Genomic DNA, 25,145 nt, shown 5'->3' on the forward strand with positions numbered 1-25,145 from the left:
ACATGCGTGCATATAACGTCTATAGTTAAGCCAATGTTACGCAGTTCTAAACAAGTTGCTACACAAAGGACGTGTCAGTTACATACGGGTACTAGTTTCCACAAACTGTTCTAGAATAAAACCTCTTATTAATCTGATTTCATAAGGCAAAAACTCAAAGAGGTCACCTGTTTCTCGCGGAGGTTTTCTTGTTCCCCACGGAAGGATTCTCGCTCCTCGCGGCTAGTTTCTTGTTTCCCAGGTAGATTTTATTTTTTCTTACGGACCATCTCTTGCTTTTTTTTTTTTTGGTTTAAAGAGAGTTTCTTACATGAAAATTCACTCCGCAAGTCTCTTCCAAATATTTTTTTCAGGGCAATCTCTTAATGAAGTTTCTCACCGATTTTTTTTTTAACGGAAAATTTTCCCCTACAGAAGTAACATTCCAGCACAAGTTGTGCATATATGCACGGTAAGTCACGGTCAATGCTTAATCAAAGCCATATAGCCGCACGAAAACAATAACATTTCACACTAGTCACGATTTTACTCTTTTAATATCGACTGTATTTCTACTGGGCCATGCCCACCAGCGTTTATTACTTAAACGATATTCTACAGGTATGTGCTGACAGAAAGAATCATACTAACGATGTACTCGATAAAGGTTCATTTATACAACGGTGTCACGCAGTCTTCCGGACGGAGGAAAAACAGAGTGCCTTGGCTGAGTATTCCGCCGTTCCTTATGAATGTCTGCCCAGTCTCCCGTCTTTATTTATTTATTTGATTGGTGTTTTACGTCGTGCTCAAGAACATTTCACTTGTACGACGGCGGCTAGCATTATGGTGGGAGCAAACCCACAACCATCCGCAGCTTCCCACTTACGGCCGTCCTCCCGTCTTATAGTCGTTGCTAAAACAACGGGAGTCTTTCAAAGAACCTGGGTGACCAGTTCAAAGCGTTTTGACTTATTTCATCATTTCTATGGTGTTTTAATGCAGCGCACTCAGGAATATTTCATTTATACAACAGCAGTCATGCAGTTAACTGGGTGGAGAAAGCCGGGTAGCTCGAAATGAACCACCGACCTTTGGCAAATTAGCTGAAAAACATCAACAATGAAGGTAGTTAGATTATACTATAGTTTATTGATGCAAAAATACAATTCAAGATACTTTGTATCTACCTTTGTAGACAATAGATATCAAACACCTGGTTTTTCAGTTTGAACAATACATGCACGTTGCTTTGACAATAGTTTTGGGAACATGTTCTTCCCAAGGTGAAAGGGCAGAGATGCCAGAATGCTGTAGGCCATAGCCTGCTATGGCGGCCTGGCACCTGTCAGACGTCCTATATATATATATATACACATAAACATGTACAGCTGCTTTATAAGGAATCCTGCAGAATAAAACTATATTATGACCTTTTTCATAAGTGTATTTAAAGTTAAGCCTGGATTAAACCTTAACACAAACCTCATTATAACAAACATGGAGTGTTTTACCCAGGCCTATGAGTGGCTATATGACTTAATCCGCCTTTAACGAACTGATCCTTGTGATTTAGGGTCGTACAGTTGATATCATGCGAAATTCCGCTTCTCGACGCGAATTTTCTTCACAATTACCGACACCTAATCAAGGTGCATCGAATATAACATGCATATATATATTCGCCTAAGAAAAACATGATTCCGCCTTAATGAATTTCAAGCCTGTTTAGTTAACGACCCTTTAATGGGATGGATTCAAATTTAAGACGTCGTTTTTGTCGCCAACAGCGACACAACAGAGGTTAATATTTTTACCAGTTTACATTCTGCTATTTTTTTTCATGTCGCTGTTGGTTAACGATGGTTGATAACGCCACCTAGTGGGAGAACAAAACATGTCGGTTTCTTGTGCCATTCGTTTTTGACACGTGTTACACATACATCATGAAAGCTGGAATGTTACAGGTTTCGTTTTTAATCATGCAAACATGAGCATATAAATATGGAAGGCACTGCTTTAGTTTAAACAAATAACCATATACTGTATAAGGCATAAAATGTCACCCAACCCACCAAATCTGTTTTCTTGTTGAATTCAAGTTTATGCAGCATGGGGAGTATAAAACTAGAACAGCGTCTGATAGATTGTAATTGGTCAACCGTTACGGGGAAATCCGGTTTGAAGTCAATTAACCTCAGTTAGGGTTTTACTGTAGCTGCTCAATGAAATGCTTAAAAAGTAACAACTTGCACCATGGCTTATGCAGTATAGGTAAAAATGCTTGATGCTAACTGTAATAAAACCGTGCGTATAGCATTTAAGAGGAAGGGTATTGCACATTGTATGTTTATTGGATTTGATTTAATTTGATTGGTGCTTTACGCCGTACTGAAGAATATTTCATTTATACGACGCATTGTGATTGGTGGAAACCGGACAGAGCCTAGGAGGAAACTCACAGAATTTTCCCCTTTACCCCTCTTCTTACTTTACAGCCCCTGGGTTCCGTCTAGGTCAGCTCTGGGATCCGTTGGCTATGGTCCCAGCTTACCTAAATTCCACATAAAAATTTTTCTGAAAGCTGAGCTGGGAAGAATGAAACAGATCTCATATCAACGTCTAAGGCCGTTTTGTGATCTCAAAGCCGGACATTCTTTTGAAACTCATTTGAATAGAGAGGTATGTTATTTTAGAATATTTACCCACAATGCATGAAGACCATGTAAAGAGAAGATGCAGTGATGTGTGAAAGCTGTACATGCTTTACAGTAAAACTACTGATAAATTTACATCGTCCGTTGTACACAAGCCTGAGATTGGTATTCAGAAAAGCTCTATGGGATCCTGTGCAGTAGTATGCTTAAGGACACATTTCCCTTTCAACTACAAACATTCATAAGCGTTATAATGCTGAGGCCACATTCCCCTAAAATTGTCAGTGTACTTTTTCGTAAGTTTTTCTCGGAAATGACATCTATGATATATTGTAAGAAGGTTCCAGGATTTATGATTAAATAAGCGCAAATTAACCTGTAGCCTCAGTGCAAGACGACACGAAGTTCTATAACAGGGGATGCTGCAGTTATAGTGAATTTATGCTTAATAACAGATTTTTAAAGCTACATACACGCCGAACTTTAAATTATAATGTATTCAACATACAATATATATTTTTTTTTTTTTACAAATCTTTTACATAATGAATTAATGTAAAGAAAATTATTACCTTAGGGTAAATGATATGATTCAAGCCGAATCTATATCATGTCATGCTGAATGGCCATATAACTGTATAAAACTAGAAATACACATCATTGTCGTATGTACATGAACATATATAAAACCATGATTTCATGAATAATAAGTACACAACAATGGCTTTGACATTGGTGACATTGGTGAATTAATTAAATCTCATGTAGGCCTACATGTGAAGGTCACCTAATAGGACAACCGCTACAAAAGCCACAAGATAAGCTAATTTTGCATAAAAAAATAAGTCTGTGGGTGAACTGATTATGTGAAAGAAATAGCCAAATCTTTTCCAATACAAGACAAGAGAAATCTTAGAAATTTCCATTACAGCCAAATGCATGTTAATACTCAGGTAAGCCTTGTACACTTCACACTTTATTGACAGGTCACATAAAGAAAATGCCAGGGTTCACTATGTACTTCAAATAGATTCACAGATAACTGGGCAAACCTCATCTATAGTTTTTTGTAACAGCAGAAATGAATCCTCATTTGAAAGTTCACAAAACTGCAAGCATATATATATATATATATATATATATATATATATATATATGTGAAGAAATAGAGAAAGATTCCCTGGTGAGGAGAATTTACATAGGAAAAAAAAATAATAAAACACAGAAAAATGTCCCAGATGCAGAGCATAATGAACTGTATACCTGTAGACAGTTCCATATTTTCACTAGACATGCTGGTACTGTGCACAGTTTAATTTGAATTCTAAATAAACTGTACACAGTTCTATTTACAGTCTGAGAGTCAACACTACGTATACACTGTTATTTTTGTTCATCAGAACTGCTCATGCTAGTACTTAGTCACAGAACCTGTAAAAGCTTTTTTTTTTCTTTCAGTGTACATAATCTGCTCAGCAGCAGTCCACATAAACTGCAAGCAGTTCCAAATATATTCAATATAAATTGTACACAGTTCCATTCCCAGTCAACTCATATAACATAGATTATTTTATTTAAAGGCGGATACCTTTAATAAATGTAAACTGCATGTTGTTCAGCCATAGTTAAGTTCCATTATCAACTAAGCATCAGGTTTTATGCACAGAACATTCAGTGTTTACATTCCATATACCTCAAAAATTATGGAAATTTTGACCTGTTTAAAAGAAAATATGGTTAACATGTTCAAAAAACATTGCTCTGACTATACACCTGTGAAACACAGCTTTCTTTCATTGTATTCATATTTTCTCAATGTCTTATTTACATGTATATACAATGTACAAGCCTATGGGTTACGTACATATGAGAGTGCGGAAAACACTAGCTCGATGGCTTGTCTGACAGCAAAAGGAATAACACACCTGTACAAACACCTGTTAATACATCACGTCTTAAAACCAGTTCAAGGTGCTGATCACCTTTAAATAACATAGGGATTATCTAAAAGGCCATTTCATGCTAAAAACCAAATAAGGGTTTCATGTTGATATTGTTTTCTTTTTTGGCGCAAACACACATTGAGATTCCATGGTGGACATTTTGGATGATATTAAATAAACTGAAGCACAGTGACAACACTGTGAAAACGGCAAAAAAACACAAAAAAACAATTAAAAAACACATCTATTCAAAACCATATTTGGAATCTTCATGAAATGGCCTTTCAGCAAATGTTCAGGTGATGCACACTCTGTTGTTCTTTTCAGTTACGCTCATGACATCATGCAGCTTTTAACAGATCATTTATCATCGTTACATGGCTAATATAGATATACATGTACAATATATAACTCTTCAGGACCATGACAATTATGACGAGTCACTGTAGTCTACCCACTGAAGACGTCCCCATGGGTAGAGAGAGAATTCCCACAGTGTCCTCTTCTGTTAATCCAGGAATCATTGTACTTTGTTAGAAAAGACTAGCCTTATATAAACTCCAAATCATCTGAAAGGCCATTTATTTATTTATTTTTTATGACAAAACTGAAAAAAAATTTTCTGGGCTTTTCTGACAGTGTTGAACAGACAAAAGATGAAACAGATGAAAAGAGACGTCATGGAATCTTTTCAAGTCTCTGAATGGATCAAAAAATCAGATCATACCTGGGATCTGCATGAAATGGACTTTCAGATAAGGTGCTGTATATATTTTAGGGTGGTCAGTTCTTCAAACATAATATCATAAATTCTACATGTCATTAGCTTCTCCAAACAATGACAGCACATTTGCAAATGACAGCACACTTGCACATGACATCACACTTGCAAACATCACCACCACAGTTTCGCCATTTCTCTCATTTCATAACACATTTTCAATAAAATGTACTCTTTGAAATTCTCCATTCTGAAAACTTAAAAGATTGTATCAGACAGTAAATCCTTAAACAGCATTTCTTTCAACCAACAACGTAGTTACTAAAAAAGTACACATTCTGAGTGCGAAGTGTACAGCATATACACATATATATTGATCCCTTCTATACAAGTGTACCGGTATTTCAGTGAACAGCACCAGAATTTGTGAATGTGCTGCACATACATGTTCCCATGTGGAAGGCTAAACTCCATACTACAACAACAACATGACTATACAATCATGGTACCATACACAAGCATAATAATATGTCAAACATACGAGAAGCCAAGCGCACTAATTTGCTTCAATTCCCCACATCTTCATAAATGAACATTTTTGATACAAAAATAAGAATAATAGTAAAAAAGACAAGCACTTTATACTCTAGTAGCTAGATGCGAAATGTACATGTAGCAGCTTTCCCATTACCCTCAAACAAATTCCATTGCAATCATTGCAAAAAAAAAAGAGACAATGAATTTGCACACTAAATAATAATAATAATAATACATATAATAATAATAAGTCATTAATCAGAGCAATGCACATTATCAGAATCATACTCAGACTCATTAATCAGAGCAATGCACATTATCAGACCCATACTCAGACTCATTAATCAGAGCAATGCACATTATCAGAATCATACTCAGACTCATTAATCAGAGCAATGTACATTATCAGAATCATACTCAGAGTCATTAATCAGAGCAATGTACTTTTGCAATGTACTTTATCACATTCATACTTACACTGGCACACCTCTCTCAAACTAGAGCTATTGTATTTCAACTAAACTATTACTTTTAAAGTGCCACATTTTTCTTGATTCTGACTGATCCATCCACCTTATAGTGCCACATTTTTGGGGAAGCTTGATTAATTTCTAATGACAAAAACTTAACTGTTTTCCAGCAGTATGACTTTAAGGCCTTTATGTGCTTCTGAAAATACCTTCTTTACATACCAAACTTTAGGTGAAATATAGTTCTTCTGTGCACAAAATGGGTTATTCGAGGTGGCAAAATGGGTATATTTATTAATTTATTTATGTATTTGACGGGTGTTTCACGCCATACTCAAGAATATTTCGCTTATTTGTCGGCAGCCAGCATTATGGTGGGTGAAAACAGGGCACAGCCCGGGGCCAGCGAAATGGGTTTACAAGCTAGTAATATAACCCAGTATACAAGTTAGCAATATATGAGCTAGCAAAATGGGTACATCAGCTCACAAAATGGATATATGAGCTGGCAACATGGATTGTATGAGCTGGCAAATTGGGTTATACGAACTGGCAAAATGGGTATACAAGCTGACACAATGGGTATACAAGCTGACACAATGGGTATACATGTTTTAAGTGGCAAAATGGGTGATACATAAGAAGCCTTTTTGTACTTGTATACAATTAGGATACGTCGTAAATTGCGTTTTATGAAATAAAATCGAAATCTTTCAATAATCCTTTCATGAATAATACAGTAATTCAAAAATGTGTTTTATGAGCTGGCAAAATAGATTATATAAGCTGGCAAAATGGGTTTTAAGAGCTGGCAAAATGGGTTCTATCAGCTGGGTTCTATCAGCTGGCAAAATGGGTTATATAAGTTGACAAAGTGGGCACACAAGTTAGCAATAATGGGTATAGATATACCTGTACAAGCTGACAAAATGGGTACATGATCAAAGCTGGGTCAAGCAGACTTCAGAACTGGTAGACTGATATTTATTATTTGACAAAGGTGAAGCATATCTAACTGAACATATACTGTATTAAAAGCTTATAGGGCAAAATAAGACTTTGTGAAAATGTGTAAGAAAAACATCATCAATTCTCTACCAAAATGAACTAGCACCATACTACAAATGATATCGGTACTTGTATATCGATAAAGATGAAGTCCCAATTTGGGATACCTGGTAACTGCTTTTCCAAGGAAAAAGACAGTAAGTTTTATTCACATACATCACTTTAGCCTCATGTAAACTTGTGTTAGCAACATGGGGGGGGGGGGGGGCACGGGGAGGAAGCAGGGAGATTATAAGCACTTGCTACATCTTTTCTCATACACCTCAATTTTATAACCTTGTTTGACTGACTTACAAAGGGAGATAACTTCGAGTGCCTGTTACACAAGAATATAGTTAATCAGACTTTTACAGACACTCACGACAGGTAAGAAGGGGAGAAAAGTTGTGACAATGCTCATTTTGTTGAAACACCGATGTCACGCCACGCAGATTGCAGATGATTCAACTCAACTATGCTATCCCTGCTCCAACATCTTCATAAGAATGATCAAAGGTTGCCTATAAAATACACAGCAGCAATACGTTGACGCCATTTTCTTGATGTCAAATGTTCCTCTTATATCTCATCAAGAGGTCTTTGCATTGATGCGACTGGTTACAGTAAAAAAAACAATATATACAACATTGCAAATGTTGCACTAAGATGCATTTTTTTTTTTCGAAGACCTGCTTCGCATTAGCCTCACCTCACTAGATTTAAAGGAGAGTAATCTTCCCATTAGAGTTTAATCATAGCCAAAAAATTTTAATCAAACTGAATAGTTTCGTTATTGTTCAAGCCTATGCAGAATCATCTGCAAATTCTTTACCCCTGAAACAACATTTCTGTTAAGCCCTAAATATAAACTGGTCATGTCGTGGAGGGAGCCCACATCACTGACAACCCCGCTATTTCTGCTAATTTTAGGACAGATATTTGTAGTGCTGTTCATTAGATGGATCGCCACAATGTGGCTGAAATATTGCTGGTGTGGCTGAAATATTGTTGATGTGACGTTAGGCCATATTGATTCATTCATTAAATGGATTTATGATGTGAAAAAAAAGGACACTAAATACTCCCGCAACAATTACATGTATACTGGCTAAAAAGAACAGACCAGATGTCCCAAAAATTAGAAGAAGTGAGGCAGAGATAAAATGTATCATTAAATTGCCTGCTCAATGTGATATCCACCAAATACTTTTGTTGATGCTTACTTGTGTGGATACATTCACCAGAGTCAAATTTTTAGTATAAGAAAATCACCCAAAAAGATATGCTAAAAGCAAGCAAATGTTACCTAGGAAAATCAGTTTAGTCAAAAACAATTTCCTTCAAAACAAAAAATATCAAGATATTGCCATTCTGTTATTTGCTTCTTTTTTTATCACATTTTTTGTCACATTTATCAGTGACTTTTTCTGTGTTTCTTATATATATTTCTCCATGTATCCAGTATTTCTTCTATGTTTCTAATACATGTAGTTCTTCACATCTGTTATTTTTTCATACATCTATTACTTCTTCACATCTGTTATGTTTTCACACATCAATTACTTCTTCACATCTGTTATGTTTTCATACATCAATTACTTCTTCACATCTGTTATGTTTTCATACATCAATTACTTCTTCACATCTGTTATGTTTTCATACATCAATTACTTCTTCACATATCTGCTATTTCTTCATTTGTCTATTATTTCTTCATATATCTGTTATTTCTGCATATATCTTTATATCTTGTGTTTCTGTGGCACATACTTCTTTATTTATTTCTTCATACGCATGTATTTCGTATTTCTCCACATCCTCCTACCAGCTCCCCAATCATCCAAACCTCACATAAGCTTTATTTCATCCTACCAGTCCGACTTTTGCTAACAGTCTGGTACTCGTCATCCACCTGGAATTTGCGATGAAGTTTAGCAAAGGTTGGTCTGTCTGCAGGTCGTGCTGACCAACAGCTCAGCATGAGGTCATAGGTCACAGCTTCACAGTTGTCCGGCTTGGGAAGGCGTTTCCCTCGCTCTATGTCCTTGATGACCTTTGTGGGTAAAAAAAAAAAAATACAGACACACGTGCAGGAGTAGGCACAGCAACTTTACTGGTAAACAAAATCAGTCAATTAACCAATCAGCTTTTGGGTCTATTAATTTGAATTACTGTATTATTCATTAAAGGATTATTGAAAGATTTCGATTTTATTTCATAAAACGCAATTTACGACATATCCTAATTGTATACAAGTACAAAAAGGCTTCAGGGCTTTCTTCTTGGGGTCTGAACAACAGTCTGGTTAATCTGGAAATTATGTAGCCTGCGGTCAGGATCATGTTCACTGATGATTGCCAACCACTGACATAATTATGCAAATATGCATAAATAGAACAGTTATTAAGACATATAAAGTATGCTTCAAACAATGAATTTATTTTCTTCATTTTTTGACATAATTTATTACCCTTACCATAATTTTTGTCTTTTTTGTTTCATGAATCTTTTATGTTCTTCATATGATACATGTTAAATGACGTACTCAAGACTGTATAACAGTTGATTTTGCAGGAATGCTAAGTATTTGACAAATGATCTTACACATAAATCCTTTGAGCTGGATTTCACTGTTTGTTTATATAAAACACTCAAAGCATTAAGGTGGATAAATGTCACCATGTCACAATTTCAACACAGTGCACTGTTTTGATTTTTTGATCTGATTGTTGATTTACGCCTGGGAGAAACCCAAAATAATCCACAGGATGCTGGTAGATCTTCCCATGTACGGCCAGAGAGTGCTAACCCCCTACCTTTTTGAGATGCAGACAAAGTCTACCTTACATGTGAGTGTATGACAGCTTCATGATGCTGTACACATACACACGTATTACATACAGACGTACCTCTGCTCCTCTCTTGTCCCCGTAGGGTGGCTCTCCAAAAGTGAACATTTCCCACAGTGTCACCCCATAGCTCCAGACATCACTAGCATGGGAAAACTGGCCGTAGTTAACACACTCTGGGGCATACCTGTCATATAATTCAGAAAACAAGGCATATATTTATTTATTTGATTTTTTACTCATACAAAGGTGCACAGCTACTGAAACAGTAAAAGCGGGAAAATCTCAATAACTCCTCATTCAGGTCTGACACTGAACCAACACCTCATGTGCCAAAGTAATCAATGTAAGAGACTGTTTGCCAGTCAGCCATGACCCATCTTCGCCGTTTGTGTCACACTGGATTAGATCAAATCTACATTACATCAATGCATGAAGGCACTGTCACTTCCCACACACAGACCACTAGACGGTCTGCATTCAAAAAGGCATATGGTAGGAATATCTACATGTACAACTATGAATGCATTTGCAATGGGGCATTAAGCATAAACAATTGAATTTGTTGACGTGTCAGACTGCGATTCTGACTTACCATTTGATTGGCCACCTTCCTCCTCGACTCGCTCTGTAGTAGTCGTTATCCGCTCCTATGGCGCGAGACAAACCAAAGTCGCTGATTTTTATCTGTGAATGAATATTCATGTTGTGCAAAATGTGGTCATCATCCATTCCTATTGCTTCAGACAAAGTTGCTCATATTCATGTGAAAATAAGAACACAGTCATGTGCTTTATTTCTTAACTATCTGGGCAGAGCCACCAACTGTAGTGTATTCATTTATATCATTTCTGAATGACATACTAAAACTTTTGCACCAATACTATAGTTGTTACTTTTATGGGTACATGAAGATAAAGTGCTCAGTGTAAACCCCATCCAACTGTAAATTTGTTTCATTACTTCATGCCATACTATGCATCAACTTGTAGCAGGATGTTCCTGGTCGCCAGGTCTCTCTGTGTATGAGTGTGCACACCACCGACATTTGGACTGTAGCAGGATGTTCCTGGCCGCCAGGTTTTTCTGTCTATGAGTGTCCACACACCTGTTGCCTGGTCTCTCTGTGTATGAGTGTGCACATACCTGACATTTGGACTGTAGCAGGATGTTCCTGGTCTCCAGGTCTCCCTGTGTATCAGTGTCCACACACCTGTTGCCAGGTCTCTCTGTGTATGAATGCGCACACACCTGAAATTTGGACTGTAGCAGGATGTTCCTGGTCTCCAGGTCTCCCTGTGTATGAGTGTGCGCATACCTGGCATTTGGACTTTAGCAGGATGTTCCTGCTCGCCAGGTCTCTCTGTGTATGAGTGTGCACACCACCGACATTTGGACTGTAGCAGGATGTTCCTGGCCGCCAGGTTTTTCTGTCTATGAGTGTCCACACACCTGTTGCCTGGTCTCTCTGTGTATGAGTGTGCACATACCTGGCATTTGGACTGTAGCAGGATGTTCCTGGCCGCCAGGTCTTTCTGTCTATAAGTGTCCACACACCTGTTGCCAGGTCTCTCTGTGTATGAATGCGCACATACCTGAAATTTGGACTGTAGCAGGATGTTCCTGGTCTCCAGGTCTCCCTGTGTATGAGTGTGCACATACCTGGCATTTGGACTTTAGCAGGATGTTCCTGGTCGCCAGGTCTCACTGTGTATGAGTGTGCACATACCTGACATTTGGACTGTAGCATGATGTTTCTGGTCACCAGGTCCCACTGTGTATGAGTGTGTACATACCTGATATTTTGAATGTAGCAGGATGTTCCTTGTCTCTCTGTGCACAAACTGTGCTATTGGGGCTGGTACTTGATGTTTAGGCTGTAGCAGGATGTTGCTGGTTGCCAGGTCTCACTGTGTACGAGTGTACCACATGCCTGACATTTAGACTGCAGCAGGATGTTCCTGGTCGCCACGTCTCACTGTGTATGAGTGTGTACATATATACCTGAAGTCTGGACTGTAGCAGGATGTTCCTGGTCGCCAGGTCTCACTGTGTATGAGAGTACCACATACTTGACATTTGGACTGTAGCAGGACATTCCTAGTCGCCAGGTCTCACTGTGTTTGAGTGTGCACGTACCTGACATTTGGAATGTATCATAATGTTTCTGGTCGATGTCTCTCTGTGTATGAGTGTGCACATACCTGATGTTTGGACTGCAGCAGGATGTTCCTGCTCGCCAGGTCTCACTGTGTATGAGTGTGTACATACCTGACGTTTGGACTGAAGCAGGATGTTCCTGGCCGCCAGGTCTCTGTGGATCAGGTGCTTCTCCTCCAGGTACATCATCCCGCATGCAATCTGAGTGGCCCAGAGATACAGGTCGACCTTGACTTCTACCTGGTCAGGGTGATCGTACAGAAAGTCCAACATGGAGCCTTGAGGAACAAACTCCTGGATCTGGGGTGAAGAAACATGCACTGTGTTTATTACAATATGCATGGCATGGGGAATTATAAATAGATAAATGGAGGATATTACTTATTGAAGGTTAAACACCATAATTAATGTTCTGAGTTATATTTATTTATTTGATTGGTGTTTTATGCCGTACTCAAGAATATTTCCCTTTATACGATGGCGGCCAGCATTATGATGGGTGGAAACCAGGCAGAGCCCGGGGGAAACCCACAACCATCCGCAGGTTGCTGGCAGACTTCTGAGTTAGAGGTGGAAATAAGCGCCCACAAGACTCTTAGCTTCACACAAGGCACGTGTCAACATATCAATGTTTACGGGACATCGTGCAATACTGTAATTCTTCAACATTTTCGCAAAGTGTTTGTTTAAGCATATTTTGTAGGTATTATTTTATGTTGACTGATAAAATAATACTTTTTATGAAGCCCTGAAATCGGCCAATCCAATGTTGCATGACACTCCTCTATTCTTTACCATGAGTCTCCCCTATTCCTTACCATGACATTCTCCTATTCCTTACTTGATGTCCCCCCTATTCCTGACCATGACATTCCCCTATTCCTTACCATAAGTCTCCTGTGGTCATTACCATGACATTCCTCTATTCCTTATTGTGTCTCCCCTATTCGTTACCATGACATTCCCCTATTTCTTACCATGAGTCTCCCCTCTTCCTTACCATGAGTCTCCCCTCTTCCTTACCATGAGTCTCCCCTATTAATTATCATGACATTCCTCTATTAATTACCATGACTCATCCCTTTTCCCAATACCATGCAACCCTTATTCCTTACCATAGGACTCTGCTGTTCCTTACCATCATAAGTGGAGATTTTGACACCCCTATTAACTTCACAATGCAGACGTGGTCCAGTCCCTGCATTGTAGTCGCTTCTTTCATGAAATCCTCCATCACGTTTACCTGGTCGTCATGGAAACACTTGATAGCAACATCTCTCTGGATAGGAGAAATATCAGTAGGACTTAATAAATATGCTAAAGAGCAAACTGTTGGGAAACAGTAAGAACAATACCTTAATTAACATTTCTGGGGATTTCTTTTTTTCTCATTTTATTACAAAATTAGATGACAGAACCAATAATGTGAGGCTTGATGATCGCGATACATATATGTACACATGCTAATCCTATTTCAAAGTCTTACAATAAACAGTTAAATACAATGTTTGCATGAAAAGCTAGAAATCACAAAAAGGAGAATAACTCTGTACATTTTAAAGCAATGTGACCTGTTTTCAATGTTGGAAGAGACAAAAAGCGAACAAATTCTTTAACTTTAACTGAAGTACGTGCCAACACGTTTTAAAACAAACAGATGAATGAATGGACAACATTAAACCGTGATAAAGGCATGTATTTATTTATTTATTTGATTGAATAAATTCACATATTGAATATTTTCCTTATATGACAGCTGCCAGACTCATGGTGGGCGGAAACTGGGCAGAGTACCAGGAAAAACCCACAACCACCCACAGGCATCTGGTAGATATTCCCATGTACTAAGGGCATAAAAAAAATTATCCCTTCACTTGATGACAAAAAAGTGATAAATAAACATTAAGTTAACACATACCTTTTCTTTGCCATTATCGTACACACCCTTATAAACTGCACCATACTCTCCTTCTCCGAGAAGGCTGCCTGTTTAAATCAATACACGATAATTACGATAGAGTCTCAAACTAAAACAGACTGGCTGACATATCAACCTGAGTGGCCTGAAGATGGCCTACCCTAATTTCTCCACCTTTTCACATATAAAAGAGCAATTTTCAGTGCAATTTATGCACATTTTAAATTTGATTTTGGTGACTGAACAACATTGGCTGGGTGGGCAAACTGCAGGGATTCACATAAAGTATTATTTTAACAGTCTACACAGAATGATGCCTTCATTCTTAAAACACCATTCAGACACACGAAAAGTTTCAGGATTACAGTGCCATGTATTACTCCTAGTTAAAGTGTGAACATAAATCTTAACACGACATTCTGATATAGGTGAGGTTGAGCATAAGAATCTTGAATCTGAAATATCTCACATCCAATAAAGCGATTAGCTACTCTTGGGTACATGTAAGACACTTTGATGAATTTATACCATTACACGTTATCCACATGTTAAGAAAGGGGTTTATGGGGATTTAAACCCTGGGAGTGAATATGGTTTAAAATTCCAGTTTTCCCTTGCAACTAATGTCATGTCAACATTTTAACCCTCTGGTCAGTCACTGGCAATCGAGAATCACGGATGACGTAGGGACAACGCCTGTGCACAAGCATAATTTTGTTTCTTGTAAATATGTTGTTCTAACTAAGTGAACTTGTTACCAGCATCTTCAAATCTGAACCAATATAGGCACCCCACACTGGTAAAGGACCTTACAAAATTTTTTCAGGATGTAACAGTGTGATATATAGGCACTATTTACCATGTGAGGATTTGAACCAGCAATCCCTGCCTTTAGAGTCATGTTTCTGCCACTACATTAAAGGGAAATTCCCTTTAGTCTGGAGATAGAAAGTGCTTTATACATCAATAATATGAATACATTTTTCACAGTAAATCTATTTTACACTCCATTCACCCCCACCATATCTAAAACCTTGATATGTGTAGTTCACTTTTAAGAAAACACAACTTCAAACGGATTGAGGTGCCTGAGTGTCTGAGGTGACTGGAGGGCCTGGGTGCCTGGGGTGCCTGGAGGGCCTGGGTGCCAGGAGGGTCTGGAGGACCGCGGTGCCTGGGGTGCCTGGAGGGCCTGGGTGCCAGGAGGGTCTGGAGGACCGCGGTGCCTGGGGTGCCTGGAGGGCCTGGGTGCCTGGGGTGCCTGGCGGGCCTGGGTGCCTGGAGGGTCTGGGCGACTGGAGGGCCTGGGTGCCTGGGTGCCTGGGGTGCCTGGAGGGATTGGGTGTGTGAGGTGCCTGGAGGGCCGCGGTGCCTGGAGGGCCGTGGTGCCAGGAGAGCCTGGAGGGCCTGGGTGCCTGGAGGGCCTGGGTGCCTGGGGTGCCTGGAGGGCCTGGGTGCCTGGGGTGCCTGGAGGGCCTGGGTGCCTGGGGTGCCTGGCGGGCCTGGGTGCCTGGAGGGTCTGGGCAACTGGAGGGCCTGGGTGCCTGGGGTGACTGGAGGGCCTGGGTGCCTGGGTGCCTGGGATGCCTGAAGGGATTGGGTGTGTGAGGTGCCTGGAGGGCCGCGGTGCCTGGAGGGCCGGGGTGCCTGGAGGGCTGTGGTGCCAGGAGAGCCTGGAGGGCCTGGGTGCCTGGAGGGCCTGGGTGCCTGGGGTGCCTGGAGGGCCTGGGTGCCTGGGGTGACTGGAGGGCCTAGGGTGCCTGGAGGGCCTGGGTTGCTGGGGTGCCTGGAGGGCCACAGTGCCTTGAGGGTCTGGGTGACTGGAGGGCCTTGGTGGTTAGTGCACCAGCGCAGCCAGCAGTACAATGACCCAGGAGCCTCTCACTAATGTGGTTGCTCATGCTGGCTTCTGGCCATACCTGCGGATGGTTGTGGGTTCACCTGGGCTCTATCTGCCAGGTTTCATTCCACCATAATGCTAGCCGCAGTAATATAGGTGAAATATTTTTGAATATGGTGTAAAACACCAATCAAATAAATAAATAAATTGGATTGGCTGAAGGCATCCGTGTTATCTCCCTTTTGTGTTATTACCTGTTGTAATTCGCTTTGCAGGTATGCTAATTAAGGTCTTCTTTGGTGGTGGCTGAAAAAGAAATTAAATCAACATTATCAAACACCAGCTCACATGCTGAATCTACAGTCTAGCAATTAAGAGTACAGTATGTCCACAGAGGAAAGATTTATCACTACATGTAAACAGAGTGTGAAAATAAAAGCCTTTAGTCATCTTTACAATATTGTCTTTGACAGATGCATTTTATTCATAATAAATGTTCGGGGAAAACTGATCAACAGTAATAAAAATGGCACCACTAAATTAGCAGGAACTGAAGGTTGACCGAAACTGTACTGCACTCACACTACAAACGACTTTGTGCCCATGCAGCAACGTCTTCAAGGTTAATATTTGTACACAAACAACTTGAGGGAGAGACAAATATTCATAATAAGTGTATCTGACCTAAAATTCGCCATAAAACAGTACATTTCTAATGACAGTGAGTGAGTGCTTAGGAGTTGAACGTACTTAACAATTTTTCAGTCATATGTCGACGAAGGATTTCTTAGAGTGCATGTAATGTGTAATGTGCCTCCTTGTTGCAAGACGGATTTCCACCGCTATTTATCTAGTGCAGCTTCACTGAAATGACTTACCAAAGGCAAGTAAGCTGCCCCACCCGAGCGATTTTACTTATATGGTTCAACCAGACATTGCACTGTCCCCTTCATGTTGAATGCCATGGTCTTTTAGGTGTGAGCCGATCCAGGATTGACCCTGCATCCACCTCCCCCAATGCAGACGCTCTACCAATTGAGCTGTCGGGGCCAGACTCATTTTTAAAGACAAATTAATGTCATTATATATTACTTTTGGTGCTGAAACTTACATTTTTCTTACAGGATATCATCTTGTCTTCAAAACAAACCCCAAAATACCCTTTGAAAGATCTCTTTGACACAATCTCATAAACAGGTAAAATGTGAGGGCCAAATAGCATCACCATTAAAATAAGCAGGAGGATAGCTAGGCGGATGACTCACATAACTAGGTAATGGAGGTGGTGTTCCCTTATTTGTCATTCCCCATGTCCCCACATTGTCAGGCCGGGGCGGTAAATCTGCCAACAAAAACAAAGCACAATCAGTCTAACAGTAGAACAATTTATTTCACAAGTTTTAACATCATACTCCTGAATAGTTCACTAACTTGGTTGACTGACTCACTGACTCACTAGCTCACTGACTTGGCAGATACATGTAGACTGACCAATATAAAGCCAGCAAAGGCCCACAGCCACTACCACAAAACTTTGTACCTCATATTCCTCGTACCTTTGCTCGTAAAAGACGTTGTCTAGGTTATAGTGCCATAAGGCGACGTCATTTATGCGAAAAGTCAAGGAAATTTGACATACAAAGTTTAGTGAAAGTGGGCCTTGATTACAATTTTACATGAATACAGGTATTGTGGCTGGAATATCTGGTGGGATACCCTTTCTTGTGTAATGACAACTGACGTCAAAGTTGAAAGACCATTGTCTTCTTGCCATGAATGGTACTACCTGTACAGGCAGGTATGACCAACAGAGCCAATGGGCCTCAAGTACTAAACACAGACAGGAAAGTACTAAACACAGACAGGAAAGTACAGACAGGAAAGTACTAAACACAGACAGGGAAGTACTAAACACAGACAGGAAAGAATCCCATCACAACATGACAGTTTCAAATTTTAGATTAACCAGCCTGCAAAGTTTATTTATGTTATTTCTTTTTTATATCCAAATATCGAGTTTACCACGAGCATATTCTTCTTCATCACAGCATAGATGTAAATTAGGGACATCTACCTTATCTACTTGTCACGGAGTGCATGATGAGTGAACAATTTACCCTTGAGCAAACAGTACTGTCCAAATCCATGTTTTAATCCATGATACAACAACATGTTAAAATCGATGAGAGAAAAATTTTTCTAAACCATGTTCTTGGTAGCAGTGAATGAAATAGAGTGTCATCTACTTGTGTCACATCTAGACTAAATGTGAGACTTGGAATAGTGAGTCATCTAGACTACATATGTGACTTGTAATAATGAGTCATCTAGACTGCATATGTGACTTGTAATAATGAGTCATCTAGACTACGTATAAGACTTGCAATAATGAGTCATCTAGACTATGTATGTGACTTGTAATAATGAGTCATCTAGACTGCATATGTGACTTGTAATAATGAGTCATCTAGACTACGTATAAGACTTGTAATAATGAGTCATCTAGACTGCATATGTGACTTGTAATAATGAGTCATCTAGACTGCGTATGTGACTTGTAATAATGAGTCATCCACATATATGTACATGTATCTACCCACCTGGAGATGTCAGCTGTTTGTAATTACTGTACTCATTTTCTTCTTCCAGTGGCGGAACAACAGACACTTCCACAATGCGGTTATCTGGTGAGAGACAAAGGGGCCATCCAAGGTTAGATTAATATGGCTATAAGTCCCTGCAGGTAAGCTACCTGTCAGCTTAAATACTGCACCTCAGAAGAGAAAGGGGCAGTCACTTGTTAGAAGTACGGTACCAAAGAGGTTAGAAGTTCCCGCCGGTAAACTAACAGTGTAATTCTTCTAGAATTTCGGACACCCTAGAAATTCAAAACACTCTTGAATATCCCCACCCCAACGTTCAGGTGTTTAAACTTCTGAGAAAACATATTAAGTAGACTATATCTCCCTTACCCAACCTATAACCTGTATAGCTGTGCCTGCTATTCATCACGCCTGATCACCCACAGGGCCAGCCTGGTCAATGATATTGATCAATGATCAATGTCCGCTGAAGTATCAGTGCAACAAAATAAAAAAAAAATAAAACAACTGGACAAAGGAGCTGACTTTCAGCAGATCTGCGCATTTTCAGGAAACTTTGCTTTTGACTTTGTCACTAAATCGTAACGCCATCATACATATAGTCATGTAAATGACTTACAGTGAGGTTCACTACACATTTAATCTATTTACTGCAGGAAGAATTGAAAACAATTACCCCCAAAACAAAACAATCAGGTTCTGCTGTGATTGACATGTCCCACAAACAATGTTGGAACTTCAAAGCCATAAGTAGAACTGTGCGAAGTTGCGATTTGCATATCAATAAAACTCTGCTGTTTATATTCCAATGCACTCAGTCAGTTAAAGCCTCACCAAAATTTCCACACAATGAATACTATTGTTAGATCGTTATGGCCTACGTTTGTAAGGTGTGAAGACGCATGTATGTTCTGATGCAAACAAACTGGATGAAAATGGATTTCCTAATGACAGCAAATCTGTAATGCCGAGCCTAGTGTAAATTTCGGTAAGACAGAGCAGTACAGCGTTCATGTTTGATAATGTTTTATTCAATCTACAGAAAAGTAAAAATCAACTTTTGATGATCGCCTAAAGACGCCCCCTCCCCTCATCCTTGACACCCAGTCACTCTCTTTGAAAGCCAAAATGAATGATGCCTATCATCAGGCGATCAACAGATTTTTAGACAAGAGGAAAATGTTTTTAACCCCCTGCGATTTCAACATAACATTTTTGAATGCTATTGGCAGAGTATTCACACATTTACTGGTCTCAGTGGTCTGTTGAAAAGTGTTTATTAACCACTTATTGGGTGTTTTTATTGTAAAGGGCTGCAAGTTACCTGATCTGTTAAGTCTACAGGAAGTATTTAATTGTCAATAATACACTGACCCCCATCCCCCGCCCCACCCCACCCCCAACCCCACCCCCACACCCATCCCTGCCCCCAGCAGCAGTGCATATCTACCCGAGTCAAGTGTCAAGTTCCCACATGTGGAGGCAAGGCTTTAACGTTGAGTTAGCCCTGAAAAGGATTACCCATTCCCCCATTTCACACTCCCAGCACTCTTAAGGACGCCCCCCTATGGTAAAGCCTGAAATCCTGTCCGAAATCACAGAAGAATTATGGTAGCTGTCCTGTAGATAGCTTACTGTATAATTGCCCGACGCGCCTGAGGAGTGACAGGGAGGCAGTTCCACTTTGCTCACGAATACTCCCATCCCCAGTTTCCACCCACCATAATCCTGTCCGCTGTCATATAAGTGAAATATTCTTGAGTACGACGTAAAACACCAATCAAATAAATAAATAAATAAATATACCCCCATCACTACATGTAAACTTACACTGTGTATTAATCATCTCTTCAGTGTGCCTTATTGAACTACTTTCTTGCTTTGGTCGTGACAAAAGTGATCTTACACTTAATTACAGATTGAACAGGCTCCATTTGAATCACACTCTCAGCAAATCGTAAATAGATCCATCGTGAAATCTCGAGACAATGGGCGACTGTATCGGAAACAAATTTTGGTTATTCTCTCTCTAACCTCTCTGTACCCTCAGTTCAGTTTGTGCTCAAAAGATACAAGTGGACCATGGACTAACTTGGTGAGATTGCCTTAGCAAGACGACAAGGCAATCCGTCCGCTCGCTTGGAATAATGGTAGACTATGTGATCCAGGGACGGTAAGAATGGGCCATCGTCAATGTAATACACATGCTTATTCTGGTACATCTGTAAACACAGAAAACAGTTCATTCACACCAGTTCCTATGTGTTAATGGTTACAATAGATGGGGTTTACCTACACTCAGGTCTGATAATTTTCTTACAACGTCACTTAACTTAATCATATTTTTTTTACAGTTTCTAAGTAAAACTTCAAGAATTTTTCTATTGCTCTAACTTCACCGCACCTAAATATTTCCAAGCCATAACTTTGATGTCCATACACATGACATGTTTGCCTAGTTTCTACCCACATCTGTTTACACTCCAGCTTTATTTGCTAACTCATGCCGTATGTCAATGTCATTTTCAACAATACACCGACATGACGCCTCTAACTGGTTGGCGTGCCAGTGCAGCGTGATGACTCAATAATACAGTTGCTGCAAGTTTAAGGCCAGCATGTCTCTGGCCATACATGGGAGGTCTCCCTCCAATCTGCCGATGGTCATGCCGCCACCATAATACTGACTGTTGATCTATCAGTGAAATATTTTTGAGCATAGCGTAAAGCACCAATGCAATAAATAAATCAAATAATTATACTGACACAATGGAATACTTACACTCTTCCGTATTTCATAGTTATAGGGACTTCTGTTGAAGCAAAGACTCAAGACATAAAAATCTGTGCGCCGTGAATTTGGGCGTATTAAAAACAGTCCATCCTGAACACCGTGTAATGTGAAAAGACGAGCAGCTCCCTGGCCAATTAAAAAACAACAACCTGGAGAAAATGTCATTCCCTGGGAATATGGCAATTCTTATTTACATCATGTGTAACAAACCAAAACAGGACTCACTGAATGATTCTCTGTTCGGTGAATAGTTCCTGAACTTAGAAACAAGAGGAAATTGTGTATATAACAGGTCATTAAACACAGGAACAAGCCAAGCTGTAGATGCCATTAAAAGACAGGAAAACAATATAGGTACAAAGCAAGAAAAATTCATTTATATCACACTTCAATTCTTCAACCTTTTTGCATGTTTGTAAGATGTTTATTCAAGCATATTCTGAAGGCATTATTCTATGAAGACTGATAAAATTACACTTTTTGTGAAGCCCTGAAACTGGCCAATCCAACCAATGTACAACTGTAGTTTTGTCTCAAAGATCAACTTCAACAGGTGCATAAATTGCACTGCAAGCTGCTCTTTTATGTGAGAAAAGGTTGTGGAATGAGGGTATCATTCATATCATTATAGCAGTTGTACATCTACATTTTGTGGGGTGCGGGGTTGACTTTGCCGGCTGAGCCACATAGCTTTGAAATCCACTTTCTTCATGTTCTGGTGTTGTGGAAGAGTTGCTTCCCCTTACTGGTTTACCTAATTTCGAGCCTGCATAAGCAGCCTGACAGGAGCATCTTCAGGAATCATGTCCCATCTTGTCTGGTACAAACTAAATGGTGCCTGACAAGACGTTCAAGTAACTCAGCGAACCACTGGTTGGATAGAATGGGTTTTGAAATTTGTCAGTCATGCCTCCAAAAGTTATTCGCAGGCCTGTTATTTAGAAAGTTGGTACAATTAATCCAAACAAATGGAAAACCGAAAATGTGCTAAATACAAACATTCTCAAGGTCACCGTCACAACATAAATCAAGAAGTGCAAATGAAAAATCTAAAGTTGACACCAACACTGGATATGCCACACTTTCCCACTGTTTTACTTTCTAATGGCGAACTAACAACATCAATTCCTCAAGATAAACTCTGAGCTGATGAAAACTACTAACATCTATGAGAACGTATAATCTACTGACCTGTCTGTCAAGGTTACCATGGTACCACTGTTCCTTTTTCAGCTGTGGTTTAGGTACGACATATCTACCTGTAAAATAAAATGGACACTCCACACTTAGTTAAAGTACACAAGCCAAATGACATATTTGTAATGGGACTGACTGACATGTAAAGTTACAAAATACAATACAGCAGTTCTGCAGATTAGCAGTTCACATTTACATTATGACCAGATGTGGGGGTCCTCCGTGGCACTAGCGCATCGTAATGACCCAGTAGTCTCCCACCAGTGAGTCGCTGTGAGTTCAAGTCCAGTTCATGCTGGCTTCCTCTCCGGCCGTACGTGGGAAGGTCTGCCAGCAACCTGCGGATAGTCGTGGGTTTCCCCCGGGCTCTGCCCAGTTTCCTCCCACCATAATGCTGGCCACCGTCGTATAAGTGAAATATTCTTGAGTACGGCGTAAAACACCAATCAAATAAATAAACCAGACGTGATTGGTTGATTTTCTTTGTTCAACACCATACAAAAGTGTATTATAATACATGTACTTTTATGGCAATGAGGGTTTTTGCAAGGAGAAGCCTTCAGGACACCAATACAGGTATTTAATTATTTATTTGAAAGTTGCTTAACACCATAATTTTTCACTTATACAATGGCAGTCAGTTTTATGGGTGGAAGAAACCACCAAACTTTGGCAAGTTATTGACAAACTTGCCCACATCTGAAATATACATACATGTATGCACACCATATTCATTTGGCAGAAGAAAAGTGATCTACAGTGAATGTTGGATTGCACAAATGGCCACACAAACGTCTATGGTCGCTTATTGTCCCCAAGAACCCGCTACTGGGCCAGGGAAACGAGAAGTGAGTAATCAACGAAATTTTTGTCCAAAGACAGGTTTGAACCAGCACCTCAATGTGTCCTATCGATTGATTGACAAGCGTCTCTACCCTCTAGGGTAACCATTACAATTTTCAATGTCAATGTAAAACAAAATAATACTCTGTTGTTTGTGTAAGTCACAGTTTGAACTGTACAATGAATTCAAAGTTAAGTTGAAGTTTACTTCATTTCATAAATTTCTGCTATCTTGAAAACTTGTAAATTTTGATGGATATTGACCAGATACACTTTACCGATTTTAAAGGAACATTTGTGATTGACCAAATTAGATACATGTACATGAATCTGTGTTTCCATTTTGTTACACTTTTACATGTAAGACTGCTAATATCCTTTGATACACTTATGCATGTAGGACCGGTAATATCCTTTGATACACTTCTACATGTAGGACCGCTAATATCCTTTGATACACTTGTACATGTAGGACTGCTAATATCCACTGATACACTTGCACATGTAGGACTGCTAATAATTTTTGTTATCGCACTAAAGTGTACTGCAAAACTGCATCATGAGAAATGCTAATATAAATCCTGTTGTTAATATATCCATGACATTGTCATGATTGTAAAACCTCTAAAATCATATGACCTCCATGACACGATAACCTTCACAATGACCTTTTCCCGGTACTACGTGGGAAGATCTGCCAGAAACCTGCAGATGGTCACAGGTTCCACCCACCACCTCTGCCTGGTTTCCTCCCACCATAATGCCTGCCACAATCGTATGTGAAATGTTCTTCTGTTATGGTATGAAACACCAATAAAATACATATTTACCCAATGACCCTCATAATGACCTCTGCAAAACACACTTACTGAGGAGACTGGCACACTCCAGCTTGCCATACTTCTGAGCAATGTCGCACGGGGTGTCACCATCATGAGTGCGAGACATCAGGGGGGCGTCAAACGCTAGCAACATCTGAAAAAACACATACATTTATCCAAAGTGAGATCTGCACAAAAAGGCAATATATTGTATGCCAACACTTCAGTTTTTCTGATCAAATAATCACTAAAAGTTCAGATAAAAAAGTGTTAAATCTCAGGTGCATTACAGTTATTATGCATATATATATATATATATATGAAATATTATGTATACAAATTATTACCTTAACACCAATAATTTGTTTCAAATCTCAGTCTTGCTATAGTTATTTTAATCTGCTAATAACCAGAAGTCTGAACAAGCCATATTTTTCTCCTTACCTTGACACATTCACAGTGACCCCTCATGGCAGCCTCATGGAGAGGCACCCAGCCTGTCTTAGGGCAGGGTTCCTGTGGGTCAGCTCCGCCCTGGGTGATGAGCACAGCTACAGAGTTCGGTCGGCCACTTCCTCCACAGCATGCTCTCTGTAGAACAGGTGCACACAGGTGAGATGGCCAAACTACAGCTATGGTTTAGCATATTACAAGTGACACATATCGCTTGATTCTGAATCATTCATACATTGTTTTTTTTTTTTGAAGTCTGATGCAGAACAAATCAGAAAAACTTACAATCTGATTTCAAAATAATAACTTTAAG

At 39.6% G+C, this 25,145-nt stretch overlaps 1 protein-coding gene across 1 annotated transcript in view; it reads right to left on the bottom strand.

Annotated features, from left to right (window-relative positions):
• Positions 1 to 8,766: 8,766 nt before the first annotated feature.
• Positions 8,767 to 25,145, bottom strand: part of LOC135479343 (tyrosine-protein kinase HTK16-like) — a 28,846-nt gene continuing 12,467 nt past the window's right edge. The window contains exons 6-19 of the mRNA XM_064759167.1: positions 24,824 to 24,970; positions 24,428 to 24,533; positions 22,710 to 22,777; positions 21,507 to 21,644; positions 20,817 to 20,946; positions 18,722 to 18,805; positions 17,387 to 17,463; positions 16,376 to 16,427; positions 14,282 to 14,349; positions 13,502 to 13,642; positions 12,475 to 12,663; positions 10,799 to 10,890; positions 10,264 to 10,390; positions 8,767 to 9,407 (exon numbers count right to left, since the gene is read on the bottom strand). Of these exons, the coding sequence (XP_064615237.1) occupies positions 9,213 to 9,407; positions 10,264 to 10,390; positions 10,799 to 10,890; positions 12,475 to 12,663; positions 13,502 to 13,642; positions 14,282 to 14,349; positions 16,376 to 16,427; positions 17,387 to 17,463; positions 18,722 to 18,805; positions 20,817 to 20,946; positions 21,507 to 21,644; positions 22,710 to 22,777; positions 24,428 to 24,533; positions 24,824 to 24,970 (1,614 nt within the window). The 3' untranslated portion in view covers positions 8,767 to 9,212. The remainder of the gene's footprint in view (positions 9,408 to 10,263; positions 10,391 to 10,798; positions 10,891 to 12,474; positions 12,664 to 13,501; positions 13,643 to 14,281; positions 14,350 to 16,375; positions 16,428 to 17,386; positions 17,464 to 18,721; positions 18,806 to 20,816; positions 20,947 to 21,506; positions 21,645 to 22,709; positions 22,778 to 24,427; positions 24,534 to 24,823; positions 24,971 to 25,145) is intronic.

This window comes from Liolophura sinensis, chromosome 12 (assembly GCF_032854445.1).
Source record: "Liolophura sinensis isolate JHLJ2023 chromosome 12, CUHK_Ljap_v2, whole genome shotgun sequence".
Taxonomy (NCBI): Eukaryota; Metazoa; Mollusca; class Polyplacophora; order Chitonida; family Chitonidae; genus Liolophura; species Liolophura sinensis.